Source organism: Myotis yumanensis, unplaced genomic scaffold (assembly GCF_028538775.1).
Source record: "Myotis yumanensis isolate MYYU_CA2020_CCGP unplaced genomic scaffold, mMyoYum1.0.hap1 SCAF_5, whole genome shotgun sequence".
NCBI classification, from domain to species: domain Eukaryota; kingdom Metazoa; phylum Chordata; class Mammalia; order Chiroptera; family Vespertilionidae; genus Myotis; species Myotis yumanensis.
In genome coordinates, this window is record NW_027223756.1 from 27,085,115 (window position 1) to 27,107,774 (window position 22,660).

At 45.0% G+C, this 22,660-nt stretch overlaps 1 protein-coding gene across 4 annotated transcripts in view; it reads left to right on the top strand.

Annotated features, from left to right (window-relative positions):
- FGF1 (fibroblast growth factor 1) overlaps positions 1–22,660 on the top strand; it is a 91,649-nt gene that overhangs the window by 57,677 nt on the left and 11,312 nt on the right. For all 4 annotated transcript variants that reach the window (XM_070414710.1, XM_070414711.1, XM_070414713.1 and 1 more), the window contains exon 2: positions 10,717–10,919. In XM_070414710.1, the coding sequence (XP_070270811.1) occupies positions 10,751–10,919 (169 nt within the window). In that variant the 5' untranslated portion in view covers positions 10,717–10,750. The remainder of the gene's footprint in view (positions 1–10,716; positions 10,920–22,660) is intronic.

A 22,660-nucleotide genomic window follows, 5' to 3' on the forward strand; every position in this document is an offset into this window, starting at 1 on the left:
CTCTCTATCTCTCTCTCTCCCTTCCTCTCTGTAAAAAATCAATAAAATATATTAAAAAAAAAAAAAGCAATGTCTACTTAACAGAATTTATTTGAGAATTAAAATAATGTATGAGACACATAGTAAATGTTGGAGAAAAGGTTACTATCTCATTATTTATGGGCATATTTTATTATTTCTGGTATGTCTAAAGCGGGCTATTGGGAAACATAAAGAACAACAAGTTCTTGGCATTTTCAGAGAGATAACAAACACATACTTCAAAAGACTGAGTTTGGAGAAGCCAACATTTCTGGGTCAGGAGATAAGAAAAATAAGAAAGACCCAACAAACTGACCATCTTCCTATGAGCTGAAAGGTCTGCCAACTCCAAGAAAGAAATGTCCTTGCTGGGCTGGTTCTGGAGATTGTAACCTGGACCACAGATTCAAGAGATTGTTGGAGCCACATCAGTAAGAGAGGTCGGGAGAAGGGGCGAGCGCTGCTAGCGCCTCTGCAAAATCACTTTGCATTTGGCTCGAGGCCCTGAGGCAGGAAGCATCGGTCTGCAGGAAGGATATTTCCATTAAGATGTGTGCAGCTCTTCAGGATGGCGGAGAGCCTGCAGGATGCTCTAGAAGGGGGGTGGGGGGGGGGGGGCGGGGTGAGCATTAAAGTTCAGACAGAACAGAGCACACACGCCACTGCCAGGGAGTGCACCATTTTTCCTCGGAGTGGAGGCTGTTTTCCCTAAGCACTTGGAAGAATTCCTGACCTCCGACTGAACAGTGCTCGACGGGGAGAAGTGCTTTAGGAGTAGATGAGCCAGACTGCAGAGAATTAAAGATGCAGAATCAAGGGAGGAAATTCAGGGTATTGGAGGAGATCCTTAGGGGTGGCAGTTGTCTGCTCAGATTTTCTGCTCTTCATTACGGGGTGTGAGAGCTAAGGGTATGGGAGAGCTGCTGGGTGCTACAGTTGGATTATAACCACCCCCGCTCCTGCCAGCTACTTGGCCCAGGCTTCTATGTCCCTCTGTTCTGAAGCATGTCTTAATGAATCTCGTATGGCCAGAGTGTAAACTCCTTCAAGGCAGACACTGTGATTTCCGCTACAGGTCCAGAATCCCTTTATCTGAAAAGCCTTGGGGGTAGGTCTATTTTCGAATTAGAATTTTGGAGATTTTAGAAAGGCAGTATGGTACACATATTGTATATTATGGAACAACTCCAGTGAGGTTTGGGACAGTACGCTATAATCAATCAAACATGTTACTAATTCTGCACTGGATTATAGAAATATTAACACAAAGTGGAATACAGATTTTAGTTGGAGGAGAGTTTGGGTCATGTTTTGCCACAATTTGAGTTAGGAAAGAACTTCTAGTGTTCAGAGCCTTTTGCATATTATAATTGTGGACTAGGGATCCCGGGCCTTCCTTTTTCCTTTTCTTTCTTTTCTTTTTTAAGTTCCCAGGACATCTGCAGGATTCTACCCATGGCAGGTGCTGAATAAAAGTTGTTGGCATTCTAGAGCAGTGATGGCGAACCTTTTGAGCTTGGCATGTCAGCATTTTGAAAAACCCTAACTTAACTCTGGTGCCATGTCACATATAGAAATTTTTTGATACAGTGGGGCCTTGACTTACGAGCGTCCCAACTAACAAGTTTTTCGAGATACGAGCCGTCTCTGGGCCGATTTTTTGCTTTGAGTTGCGAGCTAAAATTCGGGTTATGAGCCAGCTTCAGATACCCCACCGCTAGTTGGCGCAGCGAACGTCACAGTGAACGCCACAATATCAGCCCAGCATCACATGTCTCATTCGTTCACTTTAAGATTTGACATACGAGTAATTTGAGTTACGAGCTCCGTCACGGAACGAATTAAACTCGTAAGTCAAGGCCCCACTGTATTTGCAACCATAGTAAAACAAAGATGTATATTTTTGATATTTATTTTATATATTTAAATGCCATTTAACAAAGAAAAATCAACCAAAAAAATGAGTTCGCGTATCACCTCTGACACACGTGTCATAGGTTTGCCATCACTATTCTAGAGTATGACATCTTGATCTCCCTCAAATAATATTTGATTCTGGAAGCCAAAGCACAGTTTATCAGTGACTTGGGATTCTTTAGAATTAAAAGGATCTGAAATTAAAGAACAGACAAGAAAGACTATTAAACCCTAGGTTCTCTGTCATCCTGGACAGTAACACAAAAAATTATGAAATAGTGTTTTTCCTAATATATCCTAGTTAGCACCCAAGCAAATGAGAAGAGACATTCATTACATATAAGTGATAATGAAAATTTCTAACCTATATATAGAAAACAATATTTTTTAAATATTGCCAAAATATTACTCAATGTTTAAAATCAAGTCTGTTCAATCCAAAATGAATAGTGCAGATTGACAAAACTAAACAATATGATACGTGGAGTATGGTAACCAAACTAACATCTATGGAATGCTTACAAGTTTTCAAGTATAGGGCTCAGCACTTTTTGTGTATTATCACATAACAATTAAAGCAATTCTGTGCAATAGCTGCTGTTATGAAACCTCATTCTGCAGATGAGGAAACTGAGACTGCAAAACTGAGTAATTTGCTAGCAAGTGTCTGGCCAGGACTCAAACCCAAGTTCAGTAGTATGTTGGTAAACCAGCTACCAGAGAAAATAAAGAAGGGGGGTGGTGGAGGAGGGTAGGGAGAATAACAGAAGGGAAAGAAAGGATAGAAATTGAGAAGGAAAAAAAAGCCCTGATTTGTAGTATTTGCCAATTTTTGTGTTGTAAATAGTCTCACCAGGGCTGATATCAAGCTACTAATGGTTTAACAATTGGCTCGCAAAAATTCCTGAATATTTAATAATTGGCTTTTACAAACTTGCACACCACTATCAAGTCCATCCCAGGCCACATCCACGGTTTACTGCCAACTTTGGAAGATGAGATTTCAGCTCGGGGAATAGAACTGGCTTGGGGACAGCACGCTGAGATGCTATCCCAGGCCAGTCAGCCATGGTATGTTCCTACCTCAGACCTGGTACAGATCACGGAGGGTGGAGTAGAGGAAAAAGAGAAAGAAGAACACACTGTCGCCCCCTCTTCAGGCAGACTTTCCTTCACCAGAGGGTGTAAAGTGGGTCCCTGCCAGCCTGACACTCCCTGGCAAAAATAGTAAAACCAGACCACACAGACGTTCTCTGGGTCAGATAAGAAGGTTAGACTTGAGACCAAAAGTCTGAAATCTTCCTTTAGATTCTTAATTTCCATAATACTTCTTTTGAAGATGTAAGGAAGTGTCTTCTACAAGACGGGAACCAGGGTTGGGCCTATTTTTACCCGAGGATGGGATATTCTAGCCTAATTTTAACCCAATTAAAATGCATTTAGGCTCTTGGCTTAGTTTTTCTATTAATACCTGAGGATTAAGTCTCCTGATAACATGCTTCCACTAGGACCCTGAGAAGGAACTGGCCTGGTATTCAGTCACCCATAGGACACTGATTCTGTGCAGGCATTTGCTAAGTGCTGGGTCTAGGTGGGGGAAAGGAATAGCCCAAGGTCTTAGAGACGAATGAAGGAGACAGTCAAGTAAACATAATTAAATTATATTCATTCACTCATTCAACAAATATTTATCAAGTGCCTATTAGACACCAGGCATTTTGCCAGACACTGGGATACCACAGTGAGCAAGACATTGATTTATACTATCATGGAACTGACAAGCCCGACGTAAAGGGAGACATTAATTAAATAACGAAAAGAATGAATGTGTAATTAAAAACTGAAGTAAGAGCTCTGAGGAGGTGTTAAATGGTCTTATGAGAACTGGAGGAACCTGACCCAGTTAAGGAAAGTCAGGAAAGGCTTCCTCGAGGATTTTGGCAATTGAACTAAGACTTGAAGGAAAAGTAGGAGTTAACAGGGTGGGTGGGGTAGAGAGAAGAGGAAGAGGAACAGTGCTCTAGAGAGAGGGAAGAGCATGGGTAAGGGTTAGGGAGCAGAGGGAGGCAGTGATTTCAAGGAAATGAAAGGCTAATTTAGAAAGCGAGCGTGGTGGGAGATGAGGCAGGGGAGGAAGCCAGGCTGGCTCTCACAGAGCCCTGCAGGCCTTGCTGGGACACCACGGAAGAATTCAAACAGGGACTCTGTATGGCAACTGCAACCAGTGCTGTACGAGAGCAAACACAGCGTGGCTATGGAAGCGTTAGGGAATAAACTCATCTAAACTGGTACTCGTGGTGTGGAGGAAGAGTAGGGAGGTTAGGTTGGGGGACGTGTCAGACAGGCTTTCTGGAGGAGAGAATATCTGAGATAAATTTTTGAAGGGTGAGTATGACTTAGCCAGGCCATGGTTGAAGGGTGGAGGAAGGGAGAGAGAAAGAACGCTGCTGGTGTGAGGCTGTGGGGGGACTAGTAGAAAAATAGGTCAGTAAGAGAAAAGGCAACGGGGTTAGGCAAGGAGCAGATGATGAAAGCCTCATACGTCATGATGGGGTCTGGGTTATACTTATCCTGACAGTGGCAGGGAACCCATGGACACAGTCAGAGATCTTTAGCAGGAGACGGATGGTCAGAGTCATGTGTTAAAAGGCCACTAGCAGCAGGGTCAAAGGGCACTGAAAGAGAGCCGGACTGAAGAAGGGGACCACTGCTGCCTGTCTCAGCAGCCCAGGTGAGAGAAGGTGTTGCATCTGAACTAAAGCAGCCACAGTGGGACTGAGGAAGATGATTTTAGGAAACATTAAAAAGGTACAAAAGAAAGGGTTTTGTCACCAATAGGAGGGGTGTGAGTGATTTCCACTCCACCTAAAGAATAGTATGGACAAAATGGATTCTTCTATTTGTGTTGAGTCTTGCCTTATGACCTGATACATGATCAATTTTTACAAATGCTCCAGTGGCCTTGAGAAGAATGGTGTTCATTAATTTTGGGGTGCAGAGTTCTCTCATGTTCATTCAATTGGGCTTGTTGTGTATTTCAATCTTCTATATCCTTAATATTTTTTGTCTGTTTGCTCTATTATTTATAAGAGAAATATATTAAAATCTTCCACCACCATTGTGGATTTGTCAACTTCTCCTTATGTATTTGTCAATTTTTGTTTATATATTTTCAGGCTCTGTCATTATCCCACAAGCTTAGGCTTTCTTATATCTTTCTGTTGATTATTCTACTTATCTCTATGCAGTGATGCCTTTTACCCTTAATCATTCTTTTGGTCTTAGACCTACTTTGATCATTCTTTTGGCCTTGGACCTACTTTATATGCTATTACTATCACCATATCAACTTTTAATTTTGTTAACATTTGGTATCTACTTTTCATCCTTTTGTTTTTAACTTTTCTGTATTGTTGTGTCTTAAATATGTCTCCTGAAATCAGTGTAGATGAATTTTTTAAAAATCCAGTAGCTAGTAAATTTAGCCCATTTACATTTATTGTGATCATAATACATTTGGATTAATTTCTACCACCTAATCTTGAGCAATTTTTCTATTTCTTTCCCTGGATTCTTTTGAATAAGTACAGTTTTATTTATTTTGCTTCATTTCCCTTATCCTTGCCAGTTGCTGGTTGGTTGGAATTAATGAATTCTATATCTTTTCTTTTCTTTAGTAATTACCTTTAATATTTGATATTAACTTTAATATTTAATATTAGCTCACATTCTGAGTTAATAAGATCTAGGTTAATTAATATCTATAAGAAATAGTTAAGTTATGAGGTGATGCCATTCATAGAGATAGGGAGGGAAGACTTAAAGTGTATTTGGAACCAAAGGTGAGGCCTGTTTTACATATGCTGGGTTTGCGGACACATCCAATTACCACCTTAACAGATGCCTGTGCATCTACCTTCAGTGGCTTTATATATTTTGCAAAATATCTCCCTTCATGGGTATTCTGCATGTGTAAGCAGTAACAGGGGATAAAAACAAAAATAAAAAATCAGCATTTGTTTTCCCTTGATTCTTAGAACTGTGAGTATTTCCTTCCAGCTTAGTGGCCAGGGTCAAACTGAGCACAAATGTCTTGTCCCTATAGCAGGCCTCACAAAGGTTACCTCAATAACTGTGGTAAACTGAGGACTGAGCCTGAAATGATGATCGGGATTCTGCCACACATAACACTGCTTTCCCTTCTTCATTTCTCTGCTATCTTGGTGGCTTAAATGATTGGGGGGGAGGGGTGGTTGGGGAGATTATCTAATTTCTGCCAAATATGAGAGGAACTAAAAAATTATAGTTTCATACCAGTTTAAAAATTACTTTAAATTAAGCATTCAGTCAGGGCTGACCTAGTCCACATCAAGCCTTGACTGGTTCAACATAACCAGTTACTCATATCTCCTATCGCTCAGGTCATAGTTCTATTCTTTCCAAGTGCTGTCATGACTATTGAGCCCAGGCAGGGTGGGGAATGTTAGGGGACACATCTGGGAAGGAGTGAATGACGCGCCCAGGTTCCCAGAGCCGATTAGTGCATTGAAGGGGCTGTACGGTGTTGCTCACTGTATCACATTGAAAAGTGACCGTGTATTCCTGGGCAAGGGTGTACACTTAGCATCCTGTTCGTGTGTGAGAGTTCATGCTCTCCTCCAAAAGCTACAGCTGACAAAATATGTCAGCATTTAACACGGATGTTCCAAAGGCTTGGTGTTCTCTTCACTTTGGTGTCACTAATAAGTCAAGAAAATCTTCAGGTTTTCCCAAAATCTCACTAGTGCCCCAAATTTCAAAGGGCTGGGCTTAGCACACAACAATGGCATGAAGTCCACTTGATCTTTGACATCTCCCAACACACACACACACACACACACGCACACGCACACGCACACGCACGCACATGCACCCACAGAAGGACAGAGGAAGAGAGAGGGAGAGGGAGAGAGAGACATAACTCCTTCCCCCAACAGCCAACAAGAAGATAGTAATAACAAGAAGCAGAGCTTATAAATTTCCATTATGCTTAATGCCTGATTTCATGGAGTTAATGGATTCATTTATTAGAGCAATTCGTGTAAATCCCCAAGGGCTTGCTAAGGCTGCTGCCTAATGGTTTTATCACCTCATAGAGCTCCTTTATTCCTATCCTCTAACAAATACTGGATTGGCAAGGAACTGTGGACCAACCACTGCTTAAAATATTGGTAAACTGTAATAAGGCAAAAAAAGCGGGGGGGGGGGGGGGGGGGGGCTTTTCGTGTCTCTGGGGTTTCCTTCAGCAACAAAAGGGATTTCATTTTTTTAAGTGTCAGCTGATTCATAAATGCTGCTTCCACAGTCTGTCAATTTCATGTTGACTCAAAGCTTATTTTCAGGAGTCAGCAGGTCCCTATCGGGTTTCCAGGTATGGATCTGCACTGAGGGGTGATGGGAGCAATCTGAAGCCAGTAAACCACCCCATTACCGACCCTCCTCCTGGGGGAGCAGGCAGAGAGCAGAGTCTCAGCCTGGCATAACCGTAGGCTGCCCTGTAATCAGGAAGGAGGGGTGCCTGCTGGCCCCTGCAGAGGTGGTTTAGCTGGAGAGAGCCCCGCAGTGATGAAGTCCGGGAGGGGGAGCATTAGTACAGTCCTTGGCCAGAGCTGGTGCCTCCAACCTCAGTCCGCCTTCTGTGCATCTGTTCCCCTTCATCCCAATGGGATGGAAGCAAGAATGCAAATAGAGCCAAATCCATGCCCAACACTTAGAACATGTCCTAATGGAGACTCTCCATGGCTGCTGGATCCAGAAGGGCGGCCTCCTTAACACGCACAATCAGGGGCATGTGGGACTTCCATTTGAGAAAACCCAGGCACAACAAGAAACAAAAGTCTGCCCACTGAAGACTGACATTACAAGTGGCTATTTCTACAGTTAAATGGCAACACTAATATATAATTATTATCTCCTGCAACAAATTAAGAACATAACTTAGTAAGTGCTTGGAAAAAAATTGATAAAACAAAGAATATTAATGATCTCTTAGTTGTATTTGAAAGAAGGGGCATCTTGTAATTATTCTATGCTAATGGGGAGGTGATGGGTGAAGAGGGCCATGTTTGAAAGAACCAAATTGCTTCATATCAGAAGGGATCCAGAAGCAAGTGGAGTGGGAGGGAGATGAAGAGGCTAGGTGGGAAAAGGGCTGAGAGAGGCTGAGAGAGAGAGAAAAAAACAGAACAAAACAGAGGTGGACACAGAGATGTAGAGGTTTGCGGATGAAAGAAAAGGGTCTGAAAGAAAGAATGAGGGTTTGAGAAGGAAGTGCAACGTGCTGTGCAAGGTAAAATCTGCCGTCTTCCCTGTGGAATCAATGTAAACAGAATTAAGTTTCTATCTGTTATTGTACTATGTGAAAGGGCTGGACAGAGTTTTACCATATGCGAAGAGCGTATTTGGGATGGTCTGACTCTAAATATATGTTTACATGGAATATGCAAAATTCTCTTTGGGGGCTTGTGGAGGGACATCAAACTATTAACTGAAAGTGGGGGTAGTGTGACTGGGCCATGTGGCTGCAGATAGCAGATGTACCAGAAACACTAAAATGCCTAGAGCAGAGAAAACAAATGGACACTTCCAAAATGATCCCTAATTCCAAAGTCACCAGGACAAACTATCCAAACTGTTGCCTCCATTTACAGTGCAATTAATTTCTGTGGAGTAGCTCCATGAGGCTGTTCCAGGGATGGGTGGATGGATGGCGAGTGTGGAGAATGCAGGGGGCTGGCTGGCTTTCTGTGACATTCCCAGGGCTCCTTGACACCTAGTGACGTGGGTTCCGCTGGGGAATGAGCGACACCGGGAGTCCCCCTGCAAGGTTGGCATGGGGGCGAAAGCCGAGGCTGTTGGTGATGGTGATAACTAACGACTGGGTCACAAGTAAATAATTTTTGCCTGAAACCACAGACAGCACCACACCTTATACCTGTATACTACGTTTTCCTACATATACATACCTATGATAAAGTGTAATCTCTAAACTGGGCACAGTAAGAGACTAACAACAATAATGAATAATAATATAGAACAATTATACCAATATACTGTAGTGGAAGTTAGGTGAATGGCCATAACGTAAGGGTGACTTGAACACAAGCAGTATGATACCGCAACAATCTGATAACTAAGACGGCCACTAAGAGACAACAGGTGGGTGTGTGTCCAGCAGGAATATGCTGGCCAAAGGGAGATTCATGTCCTGGGAGGGATGGAGCGGGACAGTGTGAGATTTCATCAGGCAACTCCGAGCGCTGCACAATTTAAAACTTAGGAAATGTTTTATGTCTGGAGTTTTTCATCTAATATTTTTAGACCACGGTTGACCGTGGGTAACTGAAACCACAGAGAGGGAAACCGTGGAGGGGGCGGGATGACTAGAGCACTGCAGTATCAGTGAGGTCACTGAACCTTTTCCTGGTGAGTAAGGGCACATTAGGGCTTTGTTCCAAGAGCCCCGTCTGGAGGCTCAGAGACACCATGTACCAGCTGTTGACCTTGGACAGACCACTGAACATCTCTACGTTTTGGCTACATTTTATTTATAAAATGGGGGGATATTAGTGTCTGTTTCAAAGGGTGGTGGTGAGAATTATATGACTCAGCTTGTAGCCCAGAATGCTAATGATGATGATCATTATTATGATAAGGCCACCTGATAACCAATGTGTACAACCAGCATCTACTCACACTTACGTTCCATGTCAGGGTCCTGGTCTCTTCGCCTCTGCCTTGTACAGTCCTTGAGTCACCGGCACGCCATTCTCCTACATGGTGGGGACAAGTAGATGCTGTAAAATTCTAGTGTTTGTTGGCTTTGCTTTTTAATCCTCAGAGGCATAACTGATACATTTTTACACTAATATATTACAAATTTGTAGATAGTGGGCATGGAGAACATTAGAGGATTATAATATGCAATATGGTGGTTTCTGTGTCATCATAAGTATGTCTCATTAGACAGTAATTAGGATGAAGATGGCCTTTGCACAAGGGACACCCTCTCTGTGTGTCATGAGGATGTGTGGAGAGCTGTGGAAGTAGGCAACAACTGGCATAGCCTTCATAACGATCTGTTTCAAAAAACTTCCCTTGGCACAGTGTTTGCCCTTTAAAAACCCCATGTAAACCCTCACATATGGCTCCCCAGTTCCGGTTCTGTTCCCACCGGCAAACCCAGAATTTTCCTTTACACATTAACCCTTGGCTGTCACTATTGTGGGAGGCTGCCATGCAAGTCCTCCCGGTCTCGAGCCTGGGCTCTCTGCTATCTCTGCACCTGGGCCTGGCGGTGCCCAGTCAAAATCGTGGGAGGATAGAGGGCAAAACCTCAGCGCCGGCCTCTCGGCTTTTGTGGGTTCCAGCCAGACCCTGGGGGTTATTTTAGTGCAACTTCGGTATTTAATTTGAGGATGTGTGTGGATCAGAAGGAGGAACCAACACATTATTTTCTTTTCCCTTGGCCAAATGATTAAATTTAAAGTTCTAAAAAACACGCAGCTTGATCCAAAGCCGTGTCCAATTGGAAGTGAGAAATGGCCAGACAATCCCTCCCCTGCCAGGACTATCCTTCCTTAGCCGCCGGCCACCACGAGGGCCCATTACTGTGGGCATCACCTGGCCAGTCTGTGGTTCCCAGCTGACCAGAGCCCTGCCCCCCAGGCTCCCTTTCCCTGCCTGTACGTTGCCCCTTTGCTGGAAGAACGTTCTACAGGTTTGTTCAATTTCTTACAGCCCTGAGAGCACCCTAACCGGCAGCGGCTGAGCCATGGCTGAGGGGGAAGTCACCACGTTCACGGCCCTGACCGAGAGGTTCAATCTGCCTCTGGAGAACTACAAGAAGCCCAAGCTTCTCTACTGCAGCAACGGGGGCCACTTCCTGCGGATCCTCCCAGACGGTACTGTGGACGGGACGAGGGACAGGAGCGACCAGCACAGTAAGCACCCAGGCATCCTTCTTGGAGCTCCTCCCCTTTCTGGTGTCTTCCTTAGTCAAGGGTGGGGAAAGGGAGGACATCTAAAGATTGGTACCTTCTTCTCCGGGCATGACACTCTCAAAGGCAGCGCAATAGAAATGTGGGAAGGGTCTGGGTGTGGAAACTAGAGTTGTGAGGGCCACAGCCTGCCTAAAGGAAACTCTCTGTTGGCTTACACAACTGCCTTGAGCTCAGATGTGGCGGCCAGTGTTCAGATGTTCAGATTTCTGTAAGTAGTGAGAGGTCTGTTCCTCCAGGCTGGTCAGGGTCCTGTTTGCTCCTTGCGGGGAAGAGCCGCATGGGGCAGGGCGGGTAAACCTCGCACAAAGACATGGGCTCAGGTTCAAGTTTACCGACTCTCCGCGTTACCTTTCCACTGGGATTGGTTTGTGAAATCCTGGTTTGAATAGTAGCTTGCACCTCATAAATTATGCAGCTTCCGCTCTGCATATCGTGCAGATGTGGTTGTGGTAACGGGAGGGGTAAAGTCATTCTCCAGACCTTATAGAAACTAGAGAGCCGGAGAGATTCGAGCCAAAAGCTGAGCATCTCTTCCGGGCTTTCTTGCCAGCCCAGCTCTCAGACGGTATTGATAACTCCGGAGAAAAGAATCTTCTTGACTATCTAAGAATAAAAATGTCTTCCTTCTGCTTTAGTACTTCAGGTGTTGGTGTGTGTTGATATTAGGTGTCTGGGTCCTCTGTGATGTAATCGGGAATTCCCTGAGTTACCACTGATGCATTAGATGTTGTAGAGAAGGCAAAAGTCAGATCTGGTCCCTGCAAAGAGGGTCACAGGGCCAAACGTGTCACGAATAAGGAGAAGGAAAGTATGGATGAAATTAGGAGACACAGAATATAGCACAGGTGGAGAGTACTGTTCCATAGGATGGCTTTTACATGGAATGCACAGGTTGAGCCGCTGTGGCTCAGTTGGTTGGCCATCGTCCTGTGCACTGAAAGGTTGCCGGTTAGACTTCTGGTCAGGGCACATGCCGGAGTTGCTCAATCCCCAGTAGCAGGGTGTGTAGGAGGCAGCTGATTGATGTTTCTCTCTCACATTGATGTGTCTCTCTCCCTAAAAATCAATTAAAAATCTTTAAAAGGAAAAAAAAATTTTTTTAATGGAACGCACATCACTGGTTTTGATGTGGTGGTTTATATATCAGATAGTCTTCATTATTCATGGAAAATGCCTCATGCAGCAGGATCTAAGTACAAATGACCACCGCACTGTGTTCGCTCTCTACCCTTAGATGAGTAGGCAGTGGGGAGGGAAGCTGGCATTTATGAACCAATTGGCATTGTCCCTTTCCTCCCAGCCACATTGAGGTGAGGAGCAGGAAGGCTGAGGTTGGGGCTTGCAGCTGCAGCGTTAGATGTATTGGGCCTTGTTTTGATGGCTTGTCTTCAAATGGGCCTTCTGAATGCCTGTTCCTCAATGAAAAATAGGCACCAGAGTGGGGCGAAAATGATTCTGTTTAGTATGCCAACTGTACAGAAGCAACATTTACTGACAATAAGTCGACTTAGACTGGAATCTGTGGTGTAAGGCAGGTTACACAATTTGTGTGATCTGCCCCACTCAACATAAGGGGAATGAGCTCTAATTTTCTAAAGTTTTAAACATTTCTAATAAGTTTTACCAGTTTTCTGAACCAATGGAAATGCTCTCTGGTCCTCGGACTCTCAGGGGAAAGATAACCTTGGTGAAGCAGTCCTCTGGGTTAAGCTGGCTGCTTCGGGAAACCTTGAATTCTGGGGTGACAAGAGGTGACAATGACAACTTCCACGTGCTGGAATTTCTGTGCAAATGGTATATGTCCTCATTGTTGTCATTCCATCATCCACATAGAGACTGCACTCTGAGTAGGTAATACCGGGACTTCTGAATAGTGCTGAGGGTCCAGTTGCCTCACCTGAGATGCCAGGGCCCTTGGAATGCAGCATAAGGGAGCCTTAGGGTGTGTATGAGGAGGTCTGCCTACAAGTAATGCTGGGTTAACTATTTGGCAAGTGAACATGGGCAAGTTACTTGACCTTTCTGCCTCAGTCTTCTCACTTATAAAATAATATTTCTTGCCTCACAGGTTTCTTGAGAGGATTAAATGAGGTAATGTGGTAAAAATTCTCGGCACAGTCTGTTGGCTGAGAGTAAGCACATGTTGGTTAATGTTGCTATTGTTGTCATCACCATCGAGATTTACGTATATCTGACCCAGCATGTGGAAATCCAGTGTAATACTTAGGGCCTTCCCTCGAATTTTTCTCTTCAAACATACTGCCTTCCAGGAAGGCCAGGGGCTCTAATTTCAGGTTTTGATTCAATGCCTTTCTGGCAACATGCAGAGTTGGTGTGTTGGCCTATTTACTGATTCTAGGACTAAGAACAAAGGTCAAGGAGGACAGAAATCAGAGTCAGTGGGGTGAGTGGTTCTGTACCTGTCAGTGCCGGGAGAACTGGATAATCTACACACCCTTGGCAGAGCCAGGGGCCTGGGGTTAAGAGTCAGAAAGCTGAGTTCACATTCCTGCGTTGCCCCTTAACTGGAGCAGCACTGGGCAGTTACCATTCTCTCCATTTTGCATCAAGTGCTCTGCAAAGGCAGCTTTGAGCCCCCAGCCCCATGACCCTTCCAAACATCCCCTCCCATCTGGAACTTTAGATATCTTTGGTGTTTTCAGCTGTCTGACCTTGTGGAACATATTGAGACTCAGTCTCCCCACCTATAGAATGGGAATCATAACACTGCCGTGTGTACTTAACAAGGCTGAAAACTCATGAGAGCCAGCAGCCCAGAGGACTCCCTGGCTTGAATGCACCTGCTGAATGTGGTTATGTCGCCCTCTTCTGCCCAGTGGCGGTACTGCCACAACCCTTGTGAATTTCAAGGATTATTATTCAGAAACATAATTAGTCTGGACAGGCATGGAGTGGATGATCCCTGACTAGCTGATTAGCACAGTCTAGTGAGAGGATGATTGATATTCCTTGGTCATTAGTTTGAGCACGATTAGAGTCACAGGTAGAGTCACATTCTAAGACTTCCTTCAGGAAGAATGATTTCTAAAAGCCAATCAAATATTTAAATAAATCTACATAAATCATGCAAGATAGAACTGTATGCCTGCCAGCTCTCCAATGTAAAAAATAACTCCTTTCACAGCTTCTCTTTGTCCCCAACCAGCGGATCTGCCTTGGGCAAAATTGGGAAGTTTTCAAAATTGGTCTTCTACCTCCAGGAGAATAAGTCCCCAAGTACTCACACAGGGCCCCTCCTGGAGTGGCATGACCCTACAAGGGGTGCTTGTGCACAGGCCTTTGTAATGCAGCCCTGAGTGGAATGTCTCCACTGGTGGGGATCTCGGGCCTGTAGAGAAGATGTTTTGGTTAGCCCCTTTACAACTCCTCACGTTACATGGTGGGCAGGTACCCCTATGGGCTGTGAGCACTAGTTCCATGACCATATTCCAAATGCCAGGAAAATGCAGAGAGCAAGAGCTGCCCACTGTGAGAAGGGGCATGGGTGCTGGTTGTCAGAAAATTCATGTTGACTCCCAGGACTTTCCTTTGGGAGATGGGTAAATGGAGATGTCACCAGGAGAGGGAGGATCCTGGAAGAAGAACAGGTGCAGGAAAGACATCTGAGAGTGCCTTGTGCACCAGGCAGCTCTCCTTAGAGTTGTAATTCCACATTTAACTGTGTGACTATTTAATGGTTTTCTCCCCCATGTGGATGAGGACTTAGAGTCCAACAATGCAATTTTAGTGGCTAGCACATTGTCTGACAGTTAATATAATGTCCAATAAACATTAATTTGATTAGTGAATGAACTGCATTGGAGATAGATAGATCCACATTCCACAATATCTATATATATAAAAGGCTAATATGCTAAGCGTCCCTACTACTGCCTGACTAGTCACGATGATATGCACTGACCACCAGGAGGCAGATGCTCAATGCAGGAGCTGCCATGACTTGCACTAGCCAGCACCATGCATCTGGCGCAGACAAAAAAACACTCAGCTTCCCCCAAGTGGGACACAGGCCCCACAACCATCCCAGAGTGACACCCCACCAAATTGCAGCCAACGCTGCCAAGACCCCATGGCACAAAATGCGGCCTCCAGCCCAGCCCAGAAACGGTCACTGTGGGCTCCAGGTAATGATGTCATGTAGCAACGCCCAGCTTCCTCTCCCTAGCAACTAGCCTCCTTGCAGTTTCTTCAGCCCACGAACATGACTTGCTTTATAGCCAGGTGGAAACATTTTACACTTTAACCAAATGTCTGTGAAGCATTTTCCCATGCCTCAGCTCATTTGATCCTCACAGAAGTCCTGGAGTAGGTAGACAGGAGACTCTGTAGAATCCTATTTTCATTAGCTAGAAAACAGAGATTTAGAAAGCTTAGAAACTTCACCTGACTGAAAAGAAGTAAGAAATGGTGGACCTTGAAAATGACTTCAGGTTTTCTCATTGTGCAGAATATAGTCAAACACTGCTGCAGTTAAATATTTTACCCTTTGTTCTCCCTGCATGATCTACAATAATAATCTGCTTTGTGTTGATATTTACTGCTGTGTTGCTGACAATTACCTGAAAAAGAAGTTGGGGTGCTTCACTGGGCTGGAAAAAGTTTAGCTAAATCAGAAAGCAGGTCTAATAAGCAAGTTTATTCTATATATATAAAAGGCTAAGTTGACTCGCACATGCACGATACATATAAAGCTCTCCCTGGCGCCAATTGCACGCATGTGTTTTAATTTGTCATTGTTGATTGTGAATTTAGTTGACACTTCTATTAAAGAGAAAGGGCAAATAGTGATATTAAAACATTTTTCTAATTAATTTCCTTTCAATGTGCATGAATTCATGCACCGGGCCACTAGCATTCTATAAATGCCAATTGAGCACCAGGAAGGGCCAGGCTCTGCACTAGATTCTTTTGTTTCTGCCTAGCTAGAAGCCCGTGAGGTTACAAATTATCATCATTTGGTGAACGAACACAGAGCTAATAGGGCCCGTGACCAGCAAGTAACTGGGAAAGCTCTGCACAGAATCCCCAGCTTCTTTATGATTAAGGCTCTCTCCATATGCCACTGCTGCCCTGACATCAACACCATGACACTGGTCTTGCCCCACAAACATATTAAATAAACATACTGGATTCACACAGCCTGTCATGTGGGTCAGATGGATGTAGGCGCAGGTCCCATCACCACTTACTAGTTCCATGTCACCTTGAGGATGTCACCTCCTATCCATGTTCATCAGTTTCCTTATTTTAAAAACAAGGATGACAAAACCATCCGCAAAACTAAAAGACAACCCACTGAATGGGAGAATATATTCACTAATAATATATCTGATAAGGGTAGATATCCAAAATAAATAAGAAACTCACATAACTCAATAACAAAAAATAAACAATCTGATTTAAAAACAAATGGACAGAGGACACGAATAGACATTTCTCCAAAGAAGACATGTAGATGGCCAACAGACATGTGAAAAGATGCTCAACATCACTAATCACCAGAAAAATGCAAATTAAAACCACAATGAGGTGTCATTTCACACCAGTCAGAATGGCTGTAATCAAAAAGTCAACAAATAACATGCATTAGCGAGGATGTAAAGAAAAGAGAACGCTTATACACTATTGGTGGTATAAATTGGTGCAGCCACTATGGAAAAGTATTGAGATTCCTCAAAAAACTAAAAATAGATATACCATACGACCCAGCAATTCCACTTCCAGATTTTTATCCAAAGGAAAACCAAAGCACTAATTCAAAAAGATACATGCACCCTCATGTTCCCTGCAGCATTATTCACCATAGCCAAGTTATGGAGGCAACCTAGGTGCCCATAGACGAATGGATAAAGATACGGTACATATATGCAATGGAATATTACATAGCAATAAAAAAAGAATGAAACCTTGCCATTTGTGACAACATAGATGGATCTAGAAAGTACCATGCTAAGTGAAATAAGTCAGACAAGGACAGGCAAATACTGTATGGTTTCACTTATATGTGGAATCAACAAAACAAAGCAAATGAACAAACAAAGCAAAAACAGACTCATTGAAAAAGAGAGGAAAGGGATGGTTACCAGAAAAGAGGGGGATGGCGGGATGGGTGAAAAAGGTAAAGGGAAGTATAATCAATACTATTGTGATAAGCTTATACAGTTCCAGATGATCACTAGAATTAGTGGGGTGATCACATTGTAAGGTATAAAAATGTCACATCACTATATTGTACACCTCAAAATAATATACCTAATGTAATATTATATATATACCCAATGTAATATTGTATAGGAACTATACTTAAATCAACAAATTTGAATTTTAAAGTAAGAAGGATGACAAGGGTACCCATCTCATAGGAAAGTAGGAATTTTAAGTGTGATAATGTTTGTAAAAGTGTGCCACACACTCCTCGTCCTCATCCCTGAGGGCCCCTGGCCTTCCTCCTCTCACCATCTGATCTTTGAAGACTGTTAAGTGAAATAACTGCTATGCTTGCTCGCTAGACGGAGGGTGACTCTTCCTCTCAGTGTCTCTGAGACTGTCGAGGTTTGGCACTCCCAAGGCCTGGCATGTGGGTCTCATGTGCCCAGACTGGCCCAGCAAGCCCTGCTCGGGTACCCTCTCCCGCAGAGCAAGCATCTCCGTGAAAGCAGCGACAGCTCCGTGTCTGATTCCACTCCTCTTGCTAGAGTTTCCTGCCTGGTGACGGGGACCATGACTTCGTCATGGATGGGACTCCTAAGGGGAACGCTCACTGGTTTGAGAGTCCCAAAGCCGCCGCCGCCGCCGCCGCCGCCGCCTGCAGCCTGCCTCCGAGCACGGCAGAGGCTGCGTGGGGAGCAGGCTTACCGGCACCGCTCGCCACACAGATGGAAATGTTCTGAGCAAAGTGTGTGCCAATCAAATATTTATAAATCAAACCACATCCTAAAGGCACTAGGGTAGTTGGCAGGTCCAAAGAATGCTACTTTACTGTGCAGCCCTTTCCAAAGGGCAGACTCCCTCTCTCCGGTGAAACCCGCCCGCCCCTCGTTTTCCAGGCAGCCAGACTTCCTTCCTCGGGTTTGCCGGCCGGCACCTACCGGGAAAGGCACTTTGCTCGCCACATCGGGCTGGAAATCAAGGTAGCTTTTCACGTGACCAGCGCGGGCACAGCGACCCCCTGCCAGGCAGAGAGCTCTCCCAGCGGGGTTCTCACCTTGGTCGATGTGATGCCAGGAGGCTCCCTGCTCCTCCTCCCCGTGCACCCCTTATCTGGTTACGCAGGAGGTATTTTTCTAGATAAACTTTTTTTTTTTTTTAATATCGCACAGTCCATGGACTGTAACAAAATTTTCCAGGCACCCCTTTCAGACCCTAAAGGGGAAGCAGACGCCTTGACACACTAAGAAAAGCCTTTTTCAGATATATATGTATTCCAAACCACTGGAATTTTTTTCCCATAAACTCCTTTTTTTTTTCCTTCTTCACCGTCTTTCTCTAATGTTTTGCGGAGCCTGGCTTGTGGCTACGCTTTAATTATAAATGCCACTGACATAAAACAACCTCATAGAGCTCTGAATGAGGCTGACCTCACTTTGGGTAAACACGGCAAAGGACAGGAAGTCTCGACCCAGAATAAACCAGGCACATAATCTCTTTTGGCCTCTCGTTGGAGAGAAGTGGAAAGCGGGCTCACAGGCCACGGAGCTACAGAAGCAACACTTCCCTCGGCGAGTTTGTCTCACTAACGGCACCAGTTGTGATCTCATTTTTTAAAATTTCTAGAACGGGGCAGGAAGGTGAGAGTGAGGGCGGCCTGGGGCTGAGACACCAGGTGCAGGGTCCCAAGAGCTCACTTCTCTAGACGCCGACAGGCTCCTAACACCTTTTCCTTTCTGTCCTTGGAAAGTAGGAGTCACACATCTTACTGCAAATAAACTATCGCTAAGAGCTAATGGAAGGCTCTGGGGAGCAGAAGAGAGAACCAGAGAGACAGGCTTACGGTTGCTCTTGCTCGGAAGAAAAGGTACAACACCTCGTTAGGGGCCGGCATCGCCACTCAAAGGCTCCTCCCCTTTCTGTATGTTCCTCTAAGTAAAGACCCGTGAAGCGGTCCCAAGGATGCGCAGGGGACAGGGAGGGGCACAATCCACAAGGCGATCTTGCACATTGCAGTCAATTGACATTTATTTTTGACAGACAGGCCATTCCCACACCTGCACACCCTCATGTATTTATTCCTAGCGAGGGAGCAGGACTCTGGATTCTATTGACGATATGGTCACAAATCCACCAAGCAAACATCTCCCACCTTCTTACAGCACATTTTTGCAATGCTTTGTAAACTGGATTCCTTTAAGAAATTTATGTCTCACACAAGAGTACCTTTTCAAATAGTGCTTTGCATGTCTCCAGCTAAGTCAAAGTCGCAGTCCCAGGTCAGCACTGGGGAACAATAAGGAGCCTATGGACTCAGTGACGTATCATTTTTCAAAAAGTACTCGCCCCTTCAGGCTTGGGGTGCTTTAGAGCCACCCACCTTCCTGCGCACAGATAGCAAGTCCTAGCTCCCCCGGTGGGATAAAGAGGAGCTGCCCCTCCTGTCCTGGTGCTAACCTGGTGGAAGGTGCTGGAAAAGGAAACTGAGCAGAAAGGTGTGGCTTCAGTGGTCCCCTCACCCCTGTCCTGCCTCACCAGCCTTCCTGGGCCCCTGCCTGCCTGCAGGAGACTCACCTTTACGGATTCCTATGTTTAGAACTAGATGGTCCCTGGGGTCAAGCCTGAGCTGGGTCCTGGAGCATCACAGGGGTCATCGGGAGCAAGAAATGGAAGTGTTGGCCAGCGCTCAGTGTTTGCCCATTGACTGAGAACTGGGCTTTCTATGTGAATCATCCCCTCAAAAGTACAAAGGAGAATCCTACCAACACCCGCAGCCCCATCACCCAGAGTTAACCAGTGTTACCAGCTGGCTGTTCTTGCCTCAGAATTGTGTTTTTAAAGAAATGAAGAGCTAGGCCCTGGCCGGTTTGGCTCAGTGGCTAGATCTTTGGCCCAAGGACTTGAAGGGTCTTGGGTTCAATTCTGGTCAAGAGCACATACCTCGGTTGTAGGCTCCATCCCTGGCCCCTGTCCAGGCACGTGCGGGAGGCAACCAATCAATGTGTTTCTCTCACATTGATGTTTTTCTCTCTCTGTCTCTTCCCCTCCCTTCCACTCTTTCTAAAAAATCAATGGAAAAATATCCTTGGGTGAGGATTAATAAACAAACAAACAAACAAACAAGAAGAAATGAAGAGTTAGGATGAAAGGGAAGTTCCCTCTACTCCCCTCCCCAGTCTTATCCTTCCCAGAGCTGCTGCTTATATGAACTTGATCTGTATCTGGGGCACATTTTTCTATTTTACTCCATCTATATTCATGAGCTATGCACATTGTTTTGTATTTTTCATAAAATTTTCATTAAGGATGTACTATAAATATTATTTTAAAAAATATTTTTATTGATTTTTAGAGAGGATGGGAGAGGGAGAGAGAGAAAAACATCAATTTGAGAGCAAAACATCAATTGGCTGCCTCCTGCATGCCCCCTACCAGGGATTGAGCTGCAGCAAACTGGGCATATGCCCTAACTGGAAATTGAACTGGAAAACTTTTTGATGCATGGGACAACACCCAACCAACTGATCCACACTAGCCAGGGCTAAATATTATTTTTTAATTTGCTCTTTTCACTATATATTATTTTCTGCTTCTCCTTGGAAGAAAATTATATCCTATATAATAAAAGGGTAATATGCAAATTGTCCCCTTAACTGGGAGTTTGACCAGAGTTCAACCAGGGGGAGGGGCTGGCCCACCAACCACCTGGGGCCTCACCCCCCGGCCGCCCCCCCCCCCCCCCCCCCCGCCACCCTGATCAGGGGCAGGGCTGACCAGCTGGCCAACCTCCCACGTTCCCTCCTCCTGGCCAGCCTGGCCCGATCAGCCCCGATCAGGGCCAGGCCAGCTGGGCCCCACCCATGCATGAATTCATGCACCGGGCCTCTAGTATATATATAAATGAGAGAATAGGGGAGAGTTTTTGTTGTAGTTGCTGTACTTTTGTTTGCTTTTAGCTCAAAAACAAGTGGGGTTTTTTTGCCATTGTGTTGTTTTACCATTCAGAGGATCATCTGTACCCCTAACTGGGCATCAGCTCCTGAAGGCAGGGCCATTGTCCGGCATTGAGCTCAGTTCCCAGCACACCACAGAAGGTTAATGAATACGTGTTAACTGAATGGCTTTCCCCTTGGCTCCAAGAGGGAGGAGCTCTGGTTGGCTACAGCCAGGCTGTGTGGCCAGCTCCTCCCTCTTTCTGAGCCCCTTTCTCATGCTCTCTCCTTCCCACTCTTCCTTGGCAGCAACTGCAGGAGGATGTAGGCTTGGAAAACTGGAATGAAGTCACACTAGGGAGCTGGACACCTAGTCGGTTACACGAGCAGCTTGGGCTGGGTGTTACTCCTTCCTGCCAGCCCTACTTGCAGAAGGATATATGTTTAGGAAACTTAGCCAGAAAGAAATTCAGTGAAAATGAGCTATGAAACTTGGACATCCTGGAGAAATAATATTTACAGAGGAAACTCTTGAGACGAACTCTCACCAGTGTAACAACCCTGGTGCTGGGGCTCATGGCCGAGAACTGGCTCGTGTGCCAAGCAGCACTGGCTCCTGCTCTGTGAGGCCTTCACACAGCCAGAAGGGGACTCCACAGACGGCAAAGTCAACTCACTCACCTCACAGCAAGATGAATGGGAACTATTTAAGGCATAGAACAGAAATGAACTAGGAAATCAAGAGCTTTATAAAAAGCTTCCTAGGTGATAACAATGTGTCAATGCAGGTTCATCCGTCATGACAAATGTGCCACTCTGATGGGGAATGTTGATCGTGGTGGAGGCTATGCATTTGCGGGGCAGGGAGTATATGGGAAATCTATGTACCTTCTGCTCAGTTTTGCTGTGAACCTAACACTGCTCTGAAAGATAAAGTCTATTTTAAGAAAACATCTTCTTTGATTACCTAAAAGGATTTGCCCCTTGGGGTTTCTGTTGCACCTATAATGTGTTTAACTAAATACCGACAAAGGGGGATGCTCAGTGGAAAAAAGTCCCAGGGGCTAACGTCACTCCATATGCTATGGCTACAGAAGGGATCATGGATGACCACCGCCATCTTGCACATGTCTGACATTAAACACAAGGGAGTCCATGAGGGGAGTGAGTACAGCTTCATTTGGACAAATGTTTCCCAGACCTGAAGCTCAATGTGTCTTATGAAAGAGAGGATAAAGCAGGCTACTTGGAATGCTTAGACCTGGGTCATGGTTTTACCCCTGATTATAAGTATCCCACTGGATAAACCACGCTGTCACCAAGCTTAAGTCTTCTCACCTGTAGGACAGAGCCAGTGCCACCTTCCTCCAGGGGATGCTGTGAGGAGCGATGACGTCACCTAAGCACGGTGAAAACGATAGTTAGTCCTGGGCACTTTCCATGCGTTGGATCATTTCATCCTCACAACTCCATGACGCAGGTGCTCATTATAGATAAGGAAACAGAGGTAAATACCTTGCCCCATGATCACACAGCTAACACACAGCCGCGCCAGAATTTAAATCCATGCCGTTTGACTAT